Source organism: Dendropsophus ebraccatus, chromosome 12 (assembly GCF_027789765.1).
Source record: "Dendropsophus ebraccatus isolate aDenEbr1 chromosome 12, aDenEbr1.pat, whole genome shotgun sequence".
In the NCBI taxonomy this organism is placed as follows: domain Eukaryota; kingdom Metazoa; phylum Chordata; class Amphibia; order Anura; family Hylidae; genus Dendropsophus; species Dendropsophus ebraccatus.
Window position 1 is genome coordinate 44,987,926 of NC_091465.1, and position 25,281 is coordinate 45,013,206.

A 25,281-nucleotide genomic window follows, 5' to 3' on the forward strand; every position below is an offset into this window, starting at 1 on the left:
AGTGACGCAAAAAATAAGGGCTCATGTGGGTTTCTAGGTGGAAAGATGCAAGCGCTATGGCCTTTTAAGCACAAGGAGGAAAAAAGTAAAACGCAAAAATCGAAATTGGCTCTGTCCTTAAAGGGTTAAAGTACAGATGGAATTTTGCTATATTACAACTGCTCTGAGTTTCTGCTAAAACAAAATTCTTGTCCCCAGTCTTTATTTCGTTGTTCATAGTTTCGAATGAAGAGGGACAATGAGCATCTGCTGGAAACGAATGACATCACTAAATCCCCCTACGACATGCATGTATAAGCCCTTTACTCTCACACTCCAGTAAGGTGGGGAGGAGTGGGCTGACCTTGTGTTACATGATGTAATAATTAACTTAAGAGTCTTTAAAAGATAAAGCTCTTACTCTTAACATCTTTACTTCAAATCAGGTCCGTGTTGGCATCACTGGTTTCAAGTCAGCATTTACTCCGGTGTAACCACAAAACAATAGGTTACAAGAAGAATACGCCATGGGGAACACGAAAAGCGGAGCGCTATCTAAAGAAATTCTCGATGATTTAAAGTTAAATACAAGGTATACAGAGGAAGAACTTTGCAAATGGTATGAAAGCTTTAACAAGCAATGTCCAGATGGCAAGATTACACGCATGGACTTTGAGAAAATCTACGCCAATTTTTTCCCAAACTCTGATCCAAAAACGTATGCAAGACACGTTTTCCGCAGTTTTGACACAAATGAAGACGGCACGCTGGACTTCCGGGAATACATCATTGCTCTTCACCTCACTTCTTCTGGAAAAACCAGCCTCAAGTTGGAATGGGCATTTTCTTTGTTCGATGTTGACAGGAATGGTGAAATCAGCAAAGTCGAAGTACTTGAAATTGTCACAGTAAGTATATATTTTACATCCTTTAGATAAGCTTAAAGGGTTAATAACGAGAAATGGTATAAAAAAAAAAAATCTAATAAATTCTGCAGCATAGTTATTGTTTATAATATTAGTATACTTACAGTGTCACTGTCACTTCACAAAACTTTTGACATGTCATAGAAACATGTCAAAAGTTTTGATCACTCCGGGTCTGAGTGTTCAAACCCATATTGATCGGGTGATAGAGCAGGGAGAAGACACGCTGTAGTGCATCCTCTCCCGGCTCTTTGTTATGTGTCAGTCGGACTGAACAGTTGGGCTATATAGAGCTCCATTATAAGTCTGACTGATCATGTGACTCAGATCCGGGAGAGGACGGGCTGCAGTGCCTCTTCTCCTGGCTCTATCTCCTGATTGGTACGGGTCTGAAAACTCAGACCGGGACCGATCAAAACTTTTGACATGTCTCTATGACATGTCAAAAGTTTTGTGAAGTGACAGTGACACTTTAAAGTGTCACTTTCGTTGGTTAAAACTTTTGATATGTCATAGAGACATGTCAAAAGTTTTGATCAGCCAGGTCTGAGTTTTCATTAGGAAAATGAGTGGGAAGAGGAAGATGCAGTGTATCTGCTCCCCGCTCTGTGTGAAAAAGAGAGTCGGGCTCCATAGACGTACACCATGTGCCCGACTCATCACATGACACGGATCGTTCTCCCGATCGGTACCGGGCCTGAACACTGAACCATCTCTATGACATGTCAAAAGTGACAGTGACACTTTAAATATAAGTATAGTTTTCTAAGAATTTGTTCACTATGCTATGACTTTTTTAATGGATTCCAATAGCATACACCTGATAAAACACAATATTTTTTGAAAGGTGATAGTGTTAGGTTTTGTCTTGATACTGTTACTTATGCTGTCAGAAATAAAAGACTCCTGACAAAATCCTAAAAATAATTGTGTGATTACACCCTAAAGGGGTTACTCTATAGACAACGTGCAAGAGGAAAGCATTAAGTGGGTCGTTAAGTCCTATTATATAGAAAATATCTATAAATACATAGGTTACATATTTGGGTCAAATGTAGGAAAACTATTAGAAATAAAAAAAACGACACTTTTTAAAATAAAAATGTAAGCTTTAATTTATACACATATTGATTATGTAAAACATATTAAAACTGCATTCAGTTATAGTTAGATTGTATTTTGCCTTTATCAATGACATAATTGTAGCTAATGTGTTCCCTGTAATTATCTTCTATACAGCAGTAAGTTCCGCACCTCAGGTACACACACCAATTTTATAAAGAAGCAAATAGAAGCAAATTAAACTATAATTATGATTATGAAGACAGGAAGAAAATCCAGGCAAACACAGGGGAAAAAAATCATGGAAATTTACATTAGGGGGAGGGGAGGATTATCTTCAGTGTATGATGTACCTCCAGCCTTATCTATGTAAGTCTTTGCGTATTGTGTGTATCATTTACAAAAAGGGAAAATTTGCACAAATTAATAATTAGTAGAGATGAGTGAACCTGGAGCATGCTCGAGTCCATCCGAACCCGAACTTTCGGCATTTGATTAGCGGTGGCTGCTGAAGTTGGATAAAGCCCTAAGGCTATGTGGAAATCATGGATATAGTCATTGGCTGTATCCATGTTTTCCAGACAACCTTAGAGCTTTATCCAAGTTCAGCAGCCACCGCTAATCAAATGCCGAACAATCGGGTTCGGATGGACTCGAACCCGAACCCGGTTCGCTCATCTCTGATAATTATGTATATATAATACATTTTAATTTATTATAAAATATAGGTGTTCTAAATAGTTGATTCAAGTATTACAATTGTGTCCTGTTCAAAGCGGCTTTGCTGTATTCATTTTGTATCTGTGTTATCTCTTGGGGGTTTCTTTTTGAGCTATTTAGTTTTGACTTTTAGGTAAACTTTAAAAAAAAAATACGTGTGACAGTAGGAGGTTAGAGGATTTGGTAGAATTACAGATTGTTGGGTTTTAAGTTTTCCTTTCTTACATATGTTAGTAGATAATTAAAAATTGTGGGATTGCCTTTATTTAGGGCAAAGACTTGACATATATATATATATATATATATATATATGTCTATCGTCTTTTCACTCTTTACCCTATCCCCTTATTGTTCACTTTTCTCTTACTGCATCTGTATTTCATCTCTCCCCAGATCTAGACCTCTTCCTGACTCCATTCTCAGGCACTAACGTTACGTCTCAGGCACTCCTTGTGAGCATATTGATATGAATAGTCAATTGTAAATAGGGAGTAGACCTTTTCCTGTCCATGTAAACTAATTTGAATGCCAGCAGCCTATTTCCTTAAACATACACATTCACAGGCAAGTGATTGTGATAAGATACAATGCAGTAAGAAGATTACAATTAACACTGTTTTTTCAGTATAGAATATAAATCATTAATTAGTAAAATCAGAATCAAACCCATTGGACATCGAGTCATTTACAAATGTCATATTGTATCGTAATATGTAACGTGTTTTAAGTGAAAGATATTTGGAATGTTTTTAGGTACATATTTTATGGATATGTTGTGTTTTTATTTTTATAAAAGTTTGCTATTGTATTTTTCTTTTGTACATTGTAAAAAATGATGTTCCTTTTTAGAACTTTAGATCTTTTTGCAAGTGGGTGCTATTGAATCAACCTAAAGGTAACCCATTCAGGGGCCATTTGGATAGGGGTTGATATTTTTTAAAAGTAACTATGTCGCTGTCTTCATTTAGTTTGTAAGTGCCATACATCCACTTGAGCTGTTTGGTTGAGAGGTACGGTGGGCACACCCAGTAGCCCAATGTGTGGGAGCAAAACTGCCCTTTGACATCGCCCTAATTTTTTAAAAAAATCTGTAGGCAATTTATTTTTAACAACATCTCTTAAGGTGCCTATACATGTTCAAAACAGTTCTGATTGTTATCTCTCCCATTCTCTCCATATGCGTGAATGTTCAGCAGGGCCAATCGTTCCTGTGTTTCCTATGGGAAGGGGTAAGCCTGACCAGGCTTCTCTTGCGCCGATTTATATCCTTCAGAGAACAAAGGGGTTGGGCAATGAAAAGGCATCACCCATCCCCTATCTCCTACTCCTTCTACTGAAGAGGTCCCCCATACATCTTATACTGACGGCTAGAGATGAGCGAACCGGGTTCGGGCCGATCCGAACCTGACGATCGGCATTTGATTAGCGGTGGCTGCTGAACTTGGATAAAGCTCTAAGGTTGTCTAGAAAACATGGATATAGTCAATGACTATATCCATGATTTCCACATAGCCTTAGGGCTTTATCCAAGTTCAGCAGCCACCGCTAATCAAATGCCGAAAGTTCGGGTTCGGATCAACTCGAGCATGCTCGAGGTTCGCTCATCTCTGACGGCTTATCCTGCCATTTGTATAAAGTATATGGGGGCCTTTAAAATGATTTCACAAATCCGCAGCTTTTAAAACCCAGCAGTGGTTTCAAAAGGAATGGGAAATGTAAAGGAAAAACTAAAGGTGGCCCTACACCTTTAATGTTGTTCGGCCGACAGTTATCGCTGTCCTCCCCATACACTGGGACACGTGTTTCTGTGGTTTCTATGGGGAAGGGGTCAGCCACCGTATCTCTTCTAAAACATAGGGATCAGGCAGTGATTTTCCATCATGCCCGACTCCTATCCCCACCTACATCATCTGTGACTGGAGTGTCAGGAGAGCCCCGTACACTTTATACTGATGGCTGAATCTGCCATCAGAGGTGGGTTTAGCCAACAGAAGTATAAGGTGTATTCAAACTTTTGCATCCTGCTGGATCAACTTTTAGCGTTGGCTCCAAAATTGCATGTGTTTGAAACCACCCTCAGATTGGTGGAGATCAGCCCCAAATACATGTTGACCACAATGGCATAACTAACTTGACCCTAAAAACTCTCTATAGTCAACGTTTGGTAAGTCAGTGATGGTAAAAACATTTTTTAAACACTAAAAAGTATATTGTAGTTTTTTTTTTATTATTATTTTGTACTTTCTGCTATAGGTCCTAATGAGAAACAAGCATTAGGTGTATTAGCATTTGTGAGTTTGCAATTTCATAATCTTATAAATGGCTATAAAAAAAAAAAATCTGTCATATGTAAATATAGTATATGGGGTATGACTACATTGTGGAAGCTGAAAAAAATTGTTGTCCTATAGCAAGAATAGAATACAGTGATTCCAAAACTTACAATGGCCTCAGGTTACAATATTTTCAACATATGATGGTCCTCTCTGGACCATCATAACTTGAGACCAGACTCAACAAACAATGTTACAGACAGTCAGGATCTGCGGCACATGCGAAACGCTAGATTACTGACCAATAAAAGTGGCCATTTTAGACGTAAAATCCCAGTGTTAGTGAAGTGCATACAGTGATTGGCTGTTTAGTATCTTCTCTCCACAGTATAGTGTGATACTACATATCCTGTACTGCTGTGTGTGTCTAGTATCTCCTCTCTACAGTACAGTGTGATACTACATGTCCTGTACTGCTGTGTGTGTCTGGTATCTCCTCTCTACAGTATTGTGTGATACTACATGTCCTGTACTGCTGTGTGTCTAGTATATCCTCTCTACAGTATTGTGTGATACTACAAGTCCTATACTGCTGTGTGTCTGGTATCTCCTCTCTCCAGTATAGTGTGATACTAGATGTCCTGTACTGCTGTGTCTGGTATCTCCTCTCTATAGTACAGTGTGATACTACATGTCCTGTACTGCTGTGTGTGATAGTACAGTGTGATACTACATGTCCTGTACTGCTGTGTGTCTAGTATCTCCTCCCTACAGTACAGTGTGATACTACATGTCCTGTACTGGTGTGTGTGTCTAGTATCTCCTCTCTACAGTACAGTGTGATACTACATGCCCTGTACTGCTGTGTGTCTGGTATCTCCTCCCTACAGTACAGTGTGACACTACATGTCCTGTACTGCTGTGTGTCTAGTATCTCCTCTCTACAGCATAGTGTGATACTACATGCCCTGTACTGCTGTGTGTCTGGTATCTCCTCCCTACAGTACAGTGTGACACTACATGTCCTGTACTGCTGTGTGTGTGTGTCTAGTATCTCCTCTCTACAGTATAGTGTGATACTCCATGTCCTGTACTGCTGTGTGTCTAGTATCTCCTCTCTACAGTACAGTGTGATACATGCCCTGTACTGCTGTGTGTCTGGTATCTCCTCTATACAGTATAGTGTAATACTACATGTCCTGTACTGCTGTGTTTCTGGTATCTCCTCTCTACAGTATAGTGTGATACTACATGTCCTGTACTGCTGTGTGTGTCTAGTATCTCCTCTCTACAGTATAGTGTGATACTACATGTCCTGTACTGCTGTGTGTGTCTAGTATCTCCTCTCTACAGTATAGTGTGATACTACATGTCCTGTACTGCTGTGTGTGTCTAGTATCTCCTCTCTACAGTATAGTGTGATACTACATGTCCTGTACTGCTGCCAGAATGAGCCGCTCCTATGGGCACTGTGTGGGGGCAGCTTTATTTTATTTTTCTAGGACCCTGTGTGATCTGTACAGGACCCTGAAAAATCTTCAGTCTTCTACATAGAAAGTAATTTACAGTTTTCTTTTTTTTTCTTCCCATTTTGGGGGCTTCAAACTAATTAATATTGTTAATTGAGGGACCACTGTTTTTTTTTTCCTTAACCCATAGCTGCACCAGGACGTTACTGAACGTCCTCGTGCCGCTATGGGAGTTCAGAGGGGGGTCGCGCGGCGACCCCCCTCTGAACTGCCGCGATCCCGGGTGCCGCATGTAGCCCGGGATCGCGGCTATTAGTGGGCACGGTCCAATCGCCGTGCCCGCTAATTAAGTACTTAGAAGCAGCTTTCAAAATTGACAGCTGCTTCTAAATTCTTGCACATATCCATCCCTGGTGGTCTAGTGGGGGGATCGCCCCCCTGCGGTGCGATTGCGGGGGGGGGATCCCCGCATCCATCCCGGGCCGGGGTCTGCGCCGTAATTGCGCTGATCCCGGCTCGGCATTCTATTGCTTTTGGCTGCAGCAGCCAAAAGCAATAGAACACCGATCTCATGGATTCATGCAGTATAACTATACTGCATGGATCTCTATGAGAGATCAGAGTGCATATACTAGAAGTCCCCCAGGGTATATAACTCTTACCCCAGGGGGAATAACCCTAACCCCAGGGGGGCTTCTAGTATATGTGTAAAGTAAAAGAAAAATGTATTTTTAATAACACAAAATCCCCTCCCCTAATAAAAGTCTGAATCACCCCCCTTTCCCCATTTTATAAATAAAAATAAATAAATTAATTAATAAACAAACATGTTTGCTATCGCCGCATGCGTAATCGCCCGAACTTTTAATTAATCACATTCCTGATCTCACACGGTAAACGGCGTCAGCGCAAAAAAATCCTAAAGTGCAAAATTGCGCATTTTTGGTCGCATCAAATCCAGAATAATTGTAATAAAAAGTGATCAAAAAGTCATATATGCGCAATCAAGGTACCGATAGAAAGATCACATCATGGCGCAAAAAATGACACCTCACACAGACCCATAGACCAAAGGATAAAAGCGCTATAAGCCTGGGAATGGAGCGATTTTAAGGAACATATATTTTCTTTAAAAGGTTTTAATTTTTTACAAGCCATCAAATCAAATAAAAGTTATACATGTTACATATCGTTGTAATCGTAATAACTTAAGTAACATATATAACGAGTCAGTTTTACCCCAAGGCGAACGGAGTAAAAACAACCCCCCCCCTAAATAAAAAAAAAAAAACATTTTTTTTTTTCAATTTCACCACACATATAATTTTTTTCTGGTTTCCCGGCACATTTTAGGCAAAAATTACATCTGCCATAGCAACGTACAATTAGTTGCGCAAAAAATAAGGGCTCATTTGGGTCTCTAGGTGGAAAAATGCAGGCGCTATGGCCTTATATACACGAGGAGGGAAAAACGAAAACGCAAAAATGAAAACTGGCTGTGTCCCCTAAGGGTTAAAGAGGTTGTCTACTTTAGAGCTGTTTTAAATAGATATATTATTGCTGATAATATGGCACTTACACATACACAATGCTGTTAGTTCTGCCCTACTATGCTGTATAGTGAAGCATTGATGCCCCCCCCCACATACTCTGTTCTGGCTCCTCCATCTATAAGATGGCTTCCTATGGAGGAGCATGTGCCAAGTACATGTCACAACTCTGCCAGCACCTGTTATCTGGACGCAGTGTATCATTACGGAAGAGGCAGAGCCTCTCCATCAGAAGTCATACTATGGACAGAGGAGCCGTCCAGCCAGTGAAGGGAATGAGAGGGGTGGAACAGAACTAAGGGCCCTATTCCACCGGACGATTATCGTTCGCATAATCGTTAACGATTAACGATCTCAAACAACCGCTATTGCGAAAGACCTGAAAACGTTCACTCATTTCCATGGAACGATAATCGTTACTTATGATCGTATTTGCGAACGTTTTTTCTTCGCTATTGCGATCGTATCTACTGCGAATGACCGAACGACGTCTTATTCAATGCGAACGATTTGCGAACGAGCAACGATAAAAATAGGTCCAGGTCTTATAAAGCGATCAACGATTTCTCGTTCGGATGTTAATCATTAACTGCATTTTAACCAAACGATTATCGTTTAGATTCGACCGATTTAACGATAATCCGAACGATAATCGTCCGGTGGAATAGGGCCCTAACAGCACTGTGTATGTTTGATCGGGGGTACTAGTGAACTATGTACAGGAGTATGAATGGAGTTTGATTCTGTAGTGATCAATATGTATAACTGCAGCTCAATTCTCTTTAAAGTGAATAGTAAATTTTAAAAAAAATTGTTTTACAATGTGTTCACAGACTGGTATTTTTCCATAGATTTCAATGTAGCATATAATTTAATTACAAATATGGCTGCATTTCATACCGAAGGGTCCATTTACACGGAAAGATTATGTGACAGATTATCTGCCAAAGATTTGAAGCCAAAGCCAGAAACAGACTATAAACAGAGAACAGGTCAGAAAGGAAAGCCTGAGGCTTCTCCTCTTTTTAAATCCATTCCTGGCTTTGGCTTCAAATCTTTGGCAGATAATCTGTCAGATAATCTTTCTGTGTAAATGGACCCTAAGTTACTGCCATAATTTTACTGTTTGTGAACATAGCCTTTGATCACACATATTTTGGTTAGTAGTTTTAGCCACAATTGGGTCCTGCAAAATAAACAGAACTCCCAAAGAAACTCCCCGAATAGAGCTTCTATATTTTCAACCTTAGGCCTTGTTGACACGCAGTTTTATATAGATTCATTTTCTGCTTTATTTTTAACCATATATTTTTTTTTTTGGTTCACTTTTTTTTTTTTTTTTTTTTTTTGGCTGTTTATGGCTTATAAAAATGCCCCAAAATACTGTGTGAACATAGTCTTGAGGCTGGGTTCACACAGTAAATTGGACCTTATCTATAAGATACACTAGATATATCAAACAGCCTGAGCCACTGTGATAAATCTGACACTTTCTGGGGCTATGTTACCATACACTATTTTGAGCCATAAAACAGCTAAGAAAAAGTGACCAAAAGTAAAAATAAATAAATATATCTGAAAAAATCTGAAGAAATACTTGAAATAAATATTTTAAAGAAATATTCTGTTACCAACAGCAACCAGATCAGCTTTTATTTTTCAAGAGCATAATATGAAAGCTGAGAGCTGAAAGCTGTGATGTGGTTGGTTGCTGTGAAGGATATTTCCACACATGCTGTATTTGATGCAGATTTTATGCTGTGTAAAGGTTCATTCACATGTACAGTGTTTTCAGCTTTTTGACTTTTCTCCTGCTTTACTCCTACAACCATGTGGCTGAAAACCTGTAGTTGAATATACCATTTGCAGGTACTGTTGATATGCACATCATAACATGTACATGTCCAAGGGCGTTTGCTTACAATACAATTCTATTTTATATAATTTACATACAGAGTCCAACTAAGGGTAGGTTCACATTTAAACTGGGGCGCCATTCAGAGTATACATCGGACAGTCAGTTCAGCACCATAGAACGGACACTAACTCATACAGACTGATACCAGACAGATTCCATTGACTTCACTGGGTTAGTCGGCACACGTGAATTCTTCTAAATTCAAGGTACTTGGGACCTATGATTGGTGGGGGGGTTCAAATGACATTCACACATAGGTTAGGGGCAAGGTTGAGATATCCTTAGGTTGAGGCTACACAGTGATTCACAGCTGCGTGACCAGAAATCCTCCACTTATACAAATGAATGGGATTACACTGTGACTCACAAGCTGCTGCAACCCTCTAATTCCTGGGAGTTGCTGTGTAGCCCCAGCCTTATGCAAAGAAGAGAGCCAGGAATGTTAGTGCAAGCTAAGCCTGGCAGCTAAATCATAACTTCCCTCTCATCTACCACCTCCCACGTTTTAGGCAAGTGCCTGTTGAGTAAATACTTGTTGTCTTACTATGCACACAGTGCTGCCTCCTGAAAGTAATCTCCCAATTTATTTTTAGATTTTTTTTGTACACATCATTTTTTACATATATATCCATTAAGAAGTCATAAAAATACTGGGTAATAATAAAGGGGTTATCCAGTGCTACAAAAACATGGCCACTTTTCCCCCTCTCTTGTCTCCAGATTGGGTGGGGTTTCAAACTCAGTTCCATTGAAGTAAATGAAGCTTAATTGCAAACCGCACCTGAACTGGAGACGAGAGAGGGGAAAGTGGCCATGTTTTTGTAGCACTGGATAACCCCTTTAAGACCAATCTGGGTCTGTATGGCACGGTGGGGGGCACCTGAAGATAATGTGAGCACAAGGTGCAATAGGCAGCACAGTACACTGATATAGAGAAATATAAGTGTCTGTCTTCAACATGGTGATACTTACAGCTGTTTCTGACACCCAGGCACCCAACCTGCTCCTGCTAGATTGCAGTACTATGAACACCTCTATTTGCAGATCACTGACTAGCAAATTAAATGGCCATTATAGATAATTACTGTCATGTAAAACTGCAATTTAAACAAATATTAAGATACTGAGGGTTTTTTTCTCACCTTAGAGAGTATGTTTAATCTTCTCTATGAATGGGTGGGTCAGGAAAGATGCATCTCATACTAGTTTTCTTTACATTTACATTTTTAATCTTTCCTGTATAACTAGTATAAGTTAACAAAAACTAAAATTTATGAAAGGTACATACTATAGAGAAGATGTGACAAGCTGCCTTGAGTTTTGCCAATAAAGAAAAACGAGAATGGTAATAAGTGACACTGGCAGATGTCACATAATCCAAGCAGGAACAAAATGTCCAGGGAAAGAAGAACAAAATCTATGAAATTAACAAAATGACGCTGATTTTTACCTCCATGGAGGACATTTAGTAAGGCTATACTTTATAATTGTATAGAGTTTCAATGTTTTTTTTTTTAATCCTATAAGGCAGGTGAAACACAGATCGCAGATTTCTTTTTAAAAGGTGTATAAATAATCATGGACGAACACCTTAAAGGAGAAGTCCGGCCAAAACTATTTTTTAATATGTTATTACTTATGGAAAGTTAGACAAATTTGTAATGTACATTAATTATGGGAAATGCACATATAGGGTTATTTCCCTTAATTTAGTAGATCAGGGAGACCAGATTCTCTAAAAAACCGTGACATCACGAACCGGGGGTGTATAGTGCGCCCCTGCTGGACACTCCATTGGAATTACAATGGATGTGTATGTAAGTGTAATATACAGTGTTTTTGATTGAATACATTTATGGAATACTTTGGGGAGCAAGTGTCCTGGCTCCCCAAAGTAATCCATAAATGTATTAAACCAGTACGTTTGGAGGGCACCGAGCAGGGAGGGAGAGAGGTGCATCTACCTCCCCCCCTCCCTCCCTGCTCGGAGCTGCTGCCACAACATATACACAGTACTATTCCTCCCATCATCTGCACATAGTATGAGCAGATGATGGGGGAATAGTACCAGGGCCGAGTTCCATCACCGGTAAGCCCGCCCGCCGATCACCTGGCCGCCGCCGCCCTGGACTGGTGTATATACACTGAGCTACAACTCTCATCACCTGCTAATAGTGTGAGCAGGTGATGGGAGTTGTAGCTGGCTTTACCCTATGACATGCCTGCCGCCGGGCGAGCCGCTCATCATAAAGGAGACATCATGCCCCTCGCTCCCCCCTCCTCCTCCTGCTTCTTCCTGCTGCATTCAGGATCTGATGGCTGACTCCCCACCCGGCTGCCGCTCTCACATACCAGCTCCCGGTGCTTCCCCTCTCCCACACGTGCCGGCCGGGGACACCAGGAACATACTATGAGCAGATGATGGGAGGAATAGTACTGTGTATATGTGGCGGCAGCAGCACCGAGCAGGGAGGGAGGGGGGGAGGTAGATGCACCTCTCTCCCTCCCTGCTCGGTGCCCTCCAAACCTACTGGTTAAATACATTTATGGATTACTTTGGGGAGCAAGGACACTTGCTCCCCAAAGTATTCCATAAATGTATTCAATCAAAAACACTGTATACTGTATTACATGTACATACACATCCAGTGTAATTCCAATGGAGTGTCCAGCAGGGGCGCACTATATATAGAAGTCAATGGTACTCATCGACTTCTATATATAGTGCGCCCCTGCTGGACACTCCATTGGAATTACACCCCCGGTTCATGACGTCACGGTTTTTTAGAGAATCTGAAGTCTTCCTGATCTACTAAATTAAGGGAAATAGCCCTATATGTGGATTTCCCATAATTAATGTACATTAGAAATTTGCCTAACTTTCCATAAGTAATAACATATTAAAAAATAGTTTTGGCCGGAGTTGTCCTTTAAAGGTATAATGACATCTGTGACCAGGACAGAGCATGTATAGATTGTGTTCCAGGGCCTTTTCCTGATTAGGCTGTATTCACATATAACATATCTTCCTGTTATAAACAACCAGAATAAAGCTGCGTGTCCACATATATGTTCAGAATGTGTTTTGAACACCTTAACAATAATTTCTTTCCCAGGTAGTAGGTAGTATGGGGGATTATGCTAAGAAAACCTATTTCTTTATTGCTAACTTTTTTTAGGCCACGTTTACACAAGGTATACGTTCATTAAACAACAGCCGTTGTTGCAGGTTTGCAACAACGGCCGTTATTTAATGACAGTAGCCAATCTCTTTATTTACTATAGGATCCACCTGGAGTGTATATATACTGTATACATTCCGTCTGGGATTCCATGCGGCCGCACAAAAAACTGACATGTCAATTTTGTGGGGCTGCTATTCATTAAATAGCGGCCACAAAAAATTGACTGTGCAGACAATGTAAAGTGCGGCTCTGGCCGGACTTTACATTGTCTTCAATGGCTAATTGAGACTCGGGCACACCGCAATGTGCCCACATTCCGATTCCAAAGCAGTGATGTTCAACCAGCCGGTGCTACAGTACCGGCCGGGCTGAATTACAAAGACAGCGGCCATTCTATGACGCGGCCGTGTCACAGAACGGCCATTGTCCTACAAGGTGTGAACGTGGCCTTAGACAGTATATCTAGCAGTAGATAGATACAATATAAAGGGTATCATGTATTTAGCATGTTTTATTACCTTGGTATTACATGTGTTCTCTAGTAATGCCATTATTGTTGCATACGTGTATTTTTGGATGTGGTTTCCAAGTAGGGGTGAGGCATACTCTGACCACTGCAATTCTTGTTTCTCTGTCATTGAAGAATAAGTTTTTTGGAAATGTATTTAAAGAAACACTGGATAAACAAAGCATAAATTATCCTTCTGTACTCGAGCCAGGAGTTTCACTATTCTCCTCCTTCTCTTTAGACTTAGGTCAGACCCATCTCTGGCTACAGCAGATACTCTTCTATAGTGTTCTTTTTAGAAAATAAGAGCATATAATAAAGACTTGAATTCAAAGGGGTATTTTTGCAAACGAACCTTCTGATATCCCCCAGCTGCTCTGCACCTGATGTTCGCGGCGCCAGTCTTCTTTTTGCTGTCGGTCTGGCCATTTTTGAGCAATTTGATTAAGATTTTACATTTCATGTTACATGAAGTCTCCTTTGTTGTAGATTACTCTTTTACGAATTAGGCCTTACTTTTAGGCTATGTTGTCATATCGGGAAAATATTGATCATGATTCTTATTAGCAGCCGTCTATTTATTGATACGGCCGCGTTTGCCTGTTATGTTACCGAAATGGGAACATAGCCATAGAGTGTAATTTCATGGTAATGGGAGCCTGGATCCACACATATTTTACAAAATCTGATGGAATCGGCGCCAAAAGAGAATCCCGTTTATATTCAGCATCCCACATCAGGTTGCCAGGATGTGGATTAGCCCTATGGTATGGGACTAATCCATGTCCCAAAGTGCTGCATTCAGAAAGAATATCTGCATCAGAAATCCAATGCCCTAGAAGACAGAGAATTAAGGACTAACAGGATTGACCTGGTATCAGGAGACTTCTCTAGGGCTGATTTCTGACAGCAATGACAGGCACAGGATGAGATATTATACACAGGAAAGAGCAGTATGGGAACATAGGAAGGAAAAAACTTTGGTATTACAGGACATAAACGCTAGGACTAACATAGGGACATTGTTGCTGGAAGTTGTATTGTGTCAGTCCCTATGTTAACTACCATCCCTTTTTCCAATCTGTAAGGTGTACTGTAAATTCTTTGTATTCATAGACTATACTATTGTGAAACAGTAGATTAAGGGTATTTGCATATTCTGGGTCACAGATGAAAGAAGCCATGGTCACATGATGCTTTCTAGCCAATACTTAACAGAAAGTCTAAGGGCCCTATTACGCAGATTGATAAATGGCTGATTCGTTAGAATATTGCTCCGTGTAATAAAGACAACGATCAGTTGAAGAGCTGATTGTTGTCCTTTAGCAAGTTTAAAAATCATTGGCCACTGACTGTGCATTGCTAAGTATATTAGTGATGTGTGGCTGATGACACTGCAAGGAAAATAATGAACTTCATACATACGTGTCCAGGCCTCCTTCTGCTGCCTTTACCCTGCAGCCACCGCTGACACTTCTGGCCCCATATCTGTACTAACGGGCTGCTCGGCCAATCACTAGCCATGGGCTGTCCTGCCTTGGTCAGTGATTGGCTTAGCCGCCTGTCACTGAAGAGATTGGGCCAGAAGTGTCAGAGGTGGCTGTGAGGAGCAGGAAACGCAAGGGAAAGGCACCAGGAAACTAGGGGAGCCTAGGTAAATAAAAACTTTGTTTTTTCTACATAAAAAGGAAGGACTGCACCTTTGCTACATAATCATCAAGCTGTCTAATAGGTTCAGTAAGCGAGTGCTGACATAGCAGATTTCAGCATACTTACACTGATTGTCGGGCCGTGTAATACGGCCCCAAAGGAGTCCCAAGTTTTGTCTACTCTTCTAGGACACCTTCAATCTCCTGAACTGTATTGTTAGTTGCTCAAGTTCCGGATTTGTTCACTAATCGTTCAGTGTAATTGCACATTGCCCATTGTTTTGCTGGGATCAGAAGGAGTAAACGATCATAGTAACGATCGCAATAACGATCGTAGTAACAATCGTAACTAACGACCATTGTTCTGTGTAACATGGTGAACGATTTCAGGTTAACGATAAACAATCTCGTTTGCAATCGTTAGTCGTTAAAAAACGCTTTGTGTAATAGGACCCTTAGACTCTGTCTGTTACTAGTAACAGATGCACCAAGATGGAATGCAGGAAGTTGGGGTGGGGCTTAGCTATTGCTAGGAGAAGGCCTGAATCTGTTTGCCTTCACACTGTCCATGAAAGGTAAATGAAGGCTTCCCTCTCAAATATGACCACCCATAAATCTCTGGGCAGCTGTCCTTCCACTTGATATACACAGTGTGGCCTCTTAAATGTAAATCTCTAAATTTAGTATCTATGCCTCTATAATATGGAAAAATGCTTTCATTCTCCTGTGCAATGTGACAGAGGGACTTTTCCAAGCACCTGAAGCCCCCCTTCCCATCCCTCTCCCTGTCTGACAGTTCGCTAGAAGCTGAGTACTAAGTAGAGTCAGGGATTGGATGGGGAGCGAGGAGACACTCTGTCTAGTAGCACTTCAGGGGCTTGAGAAAGCCTCTTTGGCACATTGCACCAGAGAATAAAAGCATTCTTATGTTTATTTGAGAAGATAAAATATAACCACTTTATCAAATAGTTGAACCTTATTTTTTATTGCTTTCAGGCAATATTCAAGATGATTCCTCCCCAAGAACAGAAGAACCTACCTGAGGATGAAAATACACCACAAAAGAGAGCAGATAAATTATGGGCATATTTTAAAAAGAAAGAAAATGGTAAGCTTATGGTCACTTATATTCTTTTAGTTACTGCAAAATCACATTGATGAGAACAAGCAAAAAAAAAAAAAAAATAGATAGTATAAAATATACAGACAGCACTAACTAGTCTTTGCTAAATTGTATAAGGCATCACGCACGTGTATGGAACTCTAATAGGGCTCTCACAGGTACTTACCATAACATTGTTAGTCTTTAAAGGGTTGTTGACCAAAATTTTTTTTCTTTCAAATCAACTGCTACCAAACATTGCCAGAGATTTGTAATTTACTTCTATAAAAAAATAATCTCTAGTCTTACAGTACTTATGAGCTGCTGTATGTCCTGCAGGAAGTGGTGTATTATCTCCAGTCTGACACGGTGCTCTCTGCTCACCTTTCCCGCTCACCAGAATGGAAAGAATGCCACTTCCTGCAGGACATACAGCTGCTGATAAGTACTAAAGGACTTTTTAAATAGAAGTAAATGACAAATCTCTGGCACTTTCCGGCACCAGTTCATTTGAAATTATGTTATCTTATTTTATGGAGCTAATTTCCCCTAGAGGCAATGCTTCTCTAGGAGACTAGCCCTGAGATGCTGTCACTGAGATAAGTCAGTCTTGGAAGTAATTGCGTTTAGAGAGGGAGCCGAAGTGAAGATGTCACAGGAGGACCTCAATGGAGCGCATTAGGTGTGTATGTTTTGTGTATTTTCTGTGCTGCCCCAGCAATATATATATATATATATATATATATATTTATTTTGTTAGGGGAAATCTAAAACTGTGCTCCTGTTCTGTAAGCTTCCGCTGATATCCCACTTCCTGCTCAGTTTTGTGATTGGCTGAGCGGGAGGTCATAGGAAGCCAGAAGAAAGGGAACACAGCCAGGACAGGCAAGTATGGCTCTACTGTCCATTGCTGTCTATGTCCATGGAGCTTGTTATAAAACATATCTCTAAATACTGTTACAAACAGCTTAGGAAAAATGTCTGTCCCTGTAGTAATGTACAAAAAATGTAAGGAAATACAATCATAAAATAGAAAAAGATTAGAAAAAGTACTTGGCTCTGATCAGTAAAAAAAAAAAGTCTGGGCGATACATGGACAGTCATATGACAACTCTGTTTCCCTGAGTAATACAGTGTAGTGCTCTTTTTCTTGAAATCTTATGCACTTTTTTGCTTTTTTTTTTTTAGATAAAATTGCAGAAGGGGAATTCATTCAAGGCGTTATGGTGAATGATGACATTATGCGGCTTATCCAGTATGACCCAAAAGTGTCAAGCAAATAAAGCAAGAAATAAAGGGATTACATGAGGTTTATATGTGTTTGTAAATCATGAGATTAAAGGGGTTGTCCCACCATTAAAAATCAGATTCATTCCATAGATCATAAAAAATGAACCATGCTTGTGATTCGCATGCTGTTAAAAGTGGAATACCAAAGACAATGACATTTACCAACAAGGTATGGTACATGCAACATGGAAAGCTCAAGTATAAGTGTCCCAGATATAAAGCAACACAATACCAAAGAATCCAGGCACATAAGGGACACAAAAATAGAATAAAATACTATATAATAGTATAAAAATAGCTTTTGTTATTTCATGTTAAAAAAAGACATATGAGCAAATTCATACAGAGAACTAAAGTGCACACAGAGGACATGTGTTTGGTATTATTTTCTATATTGGGCATATGTTTATTACTTTGCAACTATATCTGGGGAGTATCTGCTGCCTCGTACAATATGTTTGTGAAGCCCTGTAACGAATATTTTTTTGGCTGTAAGTGACACCTATTTATGTGATGTTTTATGGTTTTATATGAGCCTATGCATGTTATTTGCACAAAACACAATACATTTGGGGGGAGATTTATCAAACTGGTGTAAAGTAGAATTGTATTAGTTGCCTGTAGCAACCAATCAGATTCCACCTTTCATTTTTCAAAGAATCTGTGAGGAATGAAAGGTGGAATCTGATTGGTTGCTAGGGGCAACTAAGACAATTCTGCTTTACACCAGTTTGATAAATCTTCCCCTTAGTGTTTTGCAGAAGTCCCACCACCATCTTGCTCATGTTTTTATTCACAAATTTGTCCTGGGTCTGTGTAAGCCTTCGTTCTCTGCATATATTTGTTCATATATGTCATTTTATAAAATTTTCTTTTATGTTTCTTTTATAACATGGAATAATAAAAGCTTTAAAAAAATTATATGTGGTGCCCCCTAGTGTACAAATTGTATAGCAACTGCACATGAGCAGAGTGCTGGTGGACACACACGCTCAGTTACTGCCCCCACAATATAGTGATCTGTTCTCTGCAGAGCCACAAATATATAATTTTCTTTTCTGCTTTCACTGCTGGTTTCTAAGGGACTGCATGCTGTGGATGTCACACAATATATGCCTTCACTATTCTGGATCCTGCAATATGTATCTACAGAGAAACTAAGAAGGGACTATACTTTCAGCTGCCAGAGGGGGAAGGAGATTGATTCTGCCCAAAATTTACCCATAGTAGTTCTGCAGCAGCACCGATGGGGACATGTGAAAAATAATAATAATAATAATAATAATAATAATAATAATAATAATAATAATAATAATTAAATATATATACAGTACATATATATATATATATATATATATATATATACACACATATGGAAAAGGTATTTTTATGTGTTAGAAACACTGCATATCGTGATAAAATAGCTATTATCAGCATTTCTGTACTGTTGGGGTGAAAATGACTGGTGGGATAATCCCTTTAGTTTTCTAGGTCCTAATTTTCTGATAGTTTAAATAACCATCACTTACATTGTTATTGTGGAATTGGTAGAAGAGCAGATGTTGCTCAGTAAAAGTAATATTTCCCAGGTTCGTAGTAACAGATATGAGAATTGTTACTGTAATGGTGTCAATGTTCAGGTACTTTCTGTGGATGTGGCCTTTATCTGCATAATAACAAAGTGAAATGTGAATTATCTTTTTATCTGGCTCATAAAAAATAAAATAATTAAAAAGTAAAGTCTTAAGTTTCATATATATCTAGCAAAGTCCCTGCTAAGCATCACATGAGGTCCCTATAGGTTCATATGACAAGGCTGTAGGCACGTCTAAAAGCATTGCTTTTAGGGAAGACCGTCTCTGCAAGTGCTGACCTGGTTTATATGAAATCCATTAAAAAGAAAAAACTCTGATGCCTCCATGTGAAATCAACACTGTGAGCCAATAGATTTCTATCTACAGTATAATACATGGTTCTGTCCATGAAGCCTATGTAACACTGAGACGCTTACTTCTCAGAGAGGTCCATCACATGCACCATACATATTTTGCTTAGAAATTCTAAATGAAGGTTATGAAGGTTCTTATAAAATATTTTGGCCTTTTCCTGTGTTGGTGAGAGCTGGAATATTTTATATAACTGAGTTATGCCTTAACCATATACACCATGCTCTGTGAGGGTATGTTAAAGTCTCTGATTGTGGTGGCCCCCCTCCACAATCTCGAGGGGGGGGAACGGAGTCTTCCATTAGAATGGCGCATGCACGCCGCCACTCCATTCATTCTCTATGGGAGTTGCCGTAGATAGCTAAGTACAGTTTTCAAATGTCTCTGTGGCTCCCATAGAGAATAAATGGATTGGTGGCCAAAGAAGACCGGGCTCCTTGTTTTTGAGATTGTTGGGACTAGTGGTCGGACTGCCACCGATCAGATAGTAAGGAAAAACCTTTTAACACATAGTGAAATATTTGTTGCAGAAATTTCCACAATGCAGTTTGCAGAAATCCATGAGAATACTCTATCTGGAAAAAAAACACCTGTGTATATTTACACACATACCTATTCACACATATACTTACTGCATACTGTAGGTGTATATATACATACACACACATAAGTATTGTACCACACATAAAAACACATACACCCAACTGTTACGAATATATTTCTCTCTGCTGGGCAAAGGGAGATGGCACAGGAGGAAAGGACGGCTTCAGCCAACAGTGATGTGCATTTGGGGATCTCACAACAATTTGCTGGTGAAAAGTGAATATCTCCCCTTGTCTTTCACCAGCAGATGATAAACTGAATTAAAGGGGAACTATTAGCAGGTTAGATAAATCTAATCTTTTGATAGCCCCCTATGGCATCAGGGACGCTGAGGAGAAAGGTGTGTGTGTTACCTTCCTCCTCGGCAGCGGTCCCATGTTTTTAGTCAGAGTAAACTGCCCAGGCGCACCGTTAGGAGCACTGCTGCCTCATCTGGCCTACCCCCTCCATTCATTATCATTAGGGGCGGGCTGGTTGACACGGCTCCTAACAATGCTCCGGAGCAGAGTTTACTCCAAGTAACAATGCGGGACTGGCTCCTCAACGTCCCAGGCACTATAGGGGACTATCAGCAATTAGATTAATCTAAATTGCTTGTAGTTCTTCTTTAAGGACAGACTAAATAACTTAACTCGAACAGAAAACTCGCAGCAAAATCGCAGCAGATTAGATCTAAATAACTGAACACAGCATCAAATCTGTACCAACAAATCTGCTACGTATTTGTTGCATATCTGCTGAATATACGGTGTGTGGGTTTATACCCTAAAAGTGTTTTTCAGTTTCAAAAATTTCTTTAACAAATCTGCCACATGTGGACCCTAACAATTGGATCTGTTATAGTGATGATGAACCGCATGAAAAAAGCACAAGGCAAACGTTATAAAGTATATCATGTAACCTGACCACAAAATTTTGTCGTAATTTTTTAAAAGTAATAAATCTAGTTTATGGTGATGTCTTCAGAGTTGTCTTTAAAGTCAACAATAAAAATATACTAAAACAGTATTTAGTTTTTCAAGTTTAGTATTATGGGGGTGGGTTAGCAATTGTGTTTGTGTTGGTTTTGAGGAAAAAACTTGCAGATTGAGCAATCTCTTGCTAAAAAATGTGCAATTTTTTTTGTGTTTTGCTGAAATTTTTTTAGATTTTTCACCTTTTGTAAGCTCAAGGGCAGTGATCCTTCCAGCGACCCATCAGATCCTGTGAGCTATAAGACAAACGGCAAATGCGTGTCTATAAATGAAGAGGACAGGACATGTTTAATTGGGATGAGCAAGAACACTGGGGCTGCTGTAATCAGAAAGGAGAATAGAAAGAAGGCAGATTTTTTAAATAAAAAAAAATTAATTGCATGTTCTGATGTCCTCATTGTTAGGATATATTCATACAACATACTTTTTTAATAAAAGAACTGCCACTGTTTCTAATTTACACAACAGCGATTCATTTTTTAATGCAATTATTTGCATTGAAGTCAATGCAAAAAACGACCGTTGTTTCACTAAATTTATTGAACAACGTCCGTTTTGATATGGCAGTCAAAATAATGAGCAAGTCAATTATTTCTATCCATTGTCCATAGACTTTAATGCAATCATAGTTACATAGTTACATAGTTAATACGGTTGAAAAAAGACACATGTCCATCAAGTTCAACCAAGGAGGGGATGGATACAGGGAAGGGGGAGGGGTGATAGGTTCTATACATTCATTCATACAATCTTCATTTAAAACAAGGGCCGTTGTTTTGCATGCCAAATAACAGCAGTTATTTATACGTTGTGTGAACATTGCCTTAAAGTGTACCTGTCACGATGACCTACTGCTGACTCAGCGGCAATTAGACCATAATGCGTACAACCCCCAGTGGATCCAATGGGGGTCACAGACATTATGGTCTAACAACCATAATAAGGAGAAAAGGAGCGCACTCACCCCATAAAATTGAATACTTCTTTATTCTTTCATCAAAAGTTAAAAGCCATCCATGTGTACATCGGGTGGTAGGAACGCCAAGACACTTAAAATCACTCAAGACGTGACAGCTGCTTTGCGCCTAGCTGGCGCTTCTATCAGACGTCGCTACCCCATTCACGTACACAGGTGAAATATACGCCTGCTGACGTAGATGGGGGGGCGTTACAGAGGTAATTAAAAACATGTGATTAACCCTGTGTTACAGAAACATACTGAGATCTATTCTGTCATTCAATCCACTTGCTCCTTGAGCATTGGTGGCTAGTATCCAGCGTGCTTCTTTTTGTAAAAGTAACTTATTTACATCTTGCCCATATTTTCCTTGCACTTTTTCTAGACCCATAAATTTAATTTGTTTGATCATTGTTATGCATGTCTTTTATATGTTTAATGAAGCGAGTAGCCCCTATACCTGTGCGGAGTGATCGTACATGCTCGCTGAACCTGCGGTTAAGACATCTAATAGTTTTGCCTATATAATATAAACCGCAGGTGCAGGTCATTGCATATACAATGTTTTTACTACGGCAACATATTAGATCCTTTATTTTTTGACACATTGACATTATGGTCTCATTCCGTGCTGGTATATCCAAGGAGACCTAAACTTCTGGTTTCAACAGAGGAACTCGCTCCTGAGTCGGCAGTGGGTCAGCATGACAGGTACACTTTTTTGGGGAGACCCCTTTAAGTAGGGATGGTCCGAACCGAGTTTGGTTCGGGTTCGTACGAACCCGAACCCTCGGTAATGATTCCCACTGTCTGCCCGCTCGGTGGAGCGGGCGGATCCAGCGGGAGGACCGCCTGGAAAACTGGGATACAGCCATAGGCTGTATCCCAGTTTTTCAGGCGTTACTCCTGCTGGATCCACCCGCTCCACGGAGCGGGCAGACAGCGGGAATCTGCTGCCGAGCGTTCGGGTTCATACGAACCCGAACCTCGGCAGGTTCGGACCATCCCTACCTTTAAGTTATTCAACAATAGTAAGTGAATAAGTAATTTGTATCTGTACATACAACATCTTGTGATTCTATTGGAGTCTGTGGTAAATATCTTCATAATGCGTATCCGAAATAACTGAAAATAATTACAGCAAATACATTTGCCCACACATTCTGCAGGATTTTTGCATGTCCCTGAAACAGTTAGGCTATGTTTACTCGCCATTTTTTGAGGTATCTCTTACATAGTGATGAGCGAATAGTGAAATATTCGAATATTCGATATTCATATGAATATCTCCCGAACATTCGATAGAATATTCGATCCCATTAAAGTCTATGGGAACAAGTATTCGATTATTGAAAAATATCTATTCGACCACTTGGAGGTAAAAACCGGAAGCTGGGGGATTTGAACGCTTATCGAATATCTATCGAATATTCAACGAACTATTCGATAATATTCGATAGATCGAATACCTTACTATTCGATCGAATATGTATTCGATCGAACAGTATTTGCTCATCACTAATCTTAAAGCGTATCTGTCATGAAGCATGCTAAACCAATCGGTGAGAAATTCCTTCTGCAGCTAGCCAGCCAGCAAGTTCGGGTATCCATGGATATGACCAGACCCTGTTGTACTGCAAACTGCACTTAAAGTGACTGTATCATCAGGCCCAGGCAGAAGCACTGGAGGGGGCCGACCCACCCTTAGTGGGAAGAAACTCCAGCCCCTCCTTGACATGACTCCATGACTCCCACTAAGGGTGGGTCGGCCCGCCTCCAGTGCTTCAGCCTGGGCCTGGTGGTACAGTCACTTTAACCCCTATTTTGATCCAATTGGGATATACTAAGTGAGAACATAGTAGAAATCTTGCAGAGAACGCAGGTGTTTATTTCTCTTTGATCTTTTTTCAACCCACCTATAAGTTTTTATATATTTAAGATTTAAGGTATGATCTTGTCATTTTTTTTTACGTATATATTTTTGCATATTTTTGTTTAGTGTTCTTTTACAGTGGGTAATTTATCCATTTGTTTATAAATCTTTTATTTTCTCGTAATAAAAAAACAAACAGAAATATATAATCATCACAAGCAGTAAATTAACCCTAACCACCCACTCACCAGCCCAACCCCGAGGAGAGGAGAGGGGGAAAAAAAAAAATTATTCAAGAACCTACAGAACGCTTATTCGGCGTCGCTACCCGGCCACAGTGGTGAATTTATAAAAATTTTTTTTTGTTCAGCTAAAAAAAAATAATAAACACTTTAGGGCCAGTACTTTTTTATGTAGTACAAATTATATATTTATGGGGCCACATAAAAAGCTCTACTTGCCCCTTGCCCCCTGCAGATCCTGTTTCAATCTTTCTGGTCCTCTCTTCTGCCTGCTTCCAAGATGAGAGCTAGCAGCAGGACCTTTGAGATACGTTCACACTGCCTTAAACTGGGGAAAAGCCAAGTGGAACCCCTGCCATGGACTCCGCTCGGAATCACGCCTGCCTCAGTGTCTCATTGTAATGTTTTATGAGCCTCCGCTCTCCGCTCAAAGAATTGAAATGGCACCAATAACAGTGCATGCTGGGAGGTGATGATGCCGCTGGGGCAATATAGGTGGTGGCCTTAGAAGCAGCATTATTTGGCCCTTTGGGACACTGCTACACTTCCGCATCTGTTTTGCCATTGTTTAATATTAGAAAATTCCTTAAAGGTGGTAAGCAAAGAATTTACACATGGCATGTAAACCCATGTCCTATTTGTTAAAACCAGAATATGTTTTGAATTAGAAAGGCTTGCATAAGGCGAAATGTCGAGGAATCATATCTGCCAATACATCATATGAAGGTAGAAGTTTCTGTCCAGACCTCTGAGAAGTTGACGTTTGTTTCTCCTAAACGCTCTCTTATATGCTGGTTTGCATGGGTTTTTCAGGTAACCTCTAGCCATGCATTTTTGGAGAAGATTCTGGCATTCTGCTTGACCTTCTCTGAACAGTTCTGCCTGGCTCATAAGCATTGGCCTACACGTATAACCTTCCTGAGAAGTTCTGAATGCCAACTAGACCAGTGTATGTAGTTATTTGTTGAGGTGGGTTTTCCTGTAAATGTTGGTCTGTGTCTTTCCATTTTATCAATTCTGTATCCATTTTTTATGTAATTGTTCAAGTCCAAAA

The 25,281-nt window shown here is 39.9% G+C and overlaps 1 protein-coding gene across 1 annotated transcript; it reads left to right on the forward strand.

Annotated features, from left to right (window-relative positions):
• Positions 1-506: 506 nt before the first annotated feature.
• Positions 507-17,624, forward strand: LOC138769483 (visinin-like). Its single transcript, XM_069947995.1, has 3 exons — positions 507-887; positions 16,236-16,347; positions 17,530-17,624. The coding sequence occupies exons 1-3, from the start codon at positions 507-509 to the stop codon at positions 17,622-17,624; spliced, it is 588 nt and encodes a 195-aa protein (XP_069804096.1).
• Positions 17,625-25,281: the final 7,657 nt, after the last annotated feature.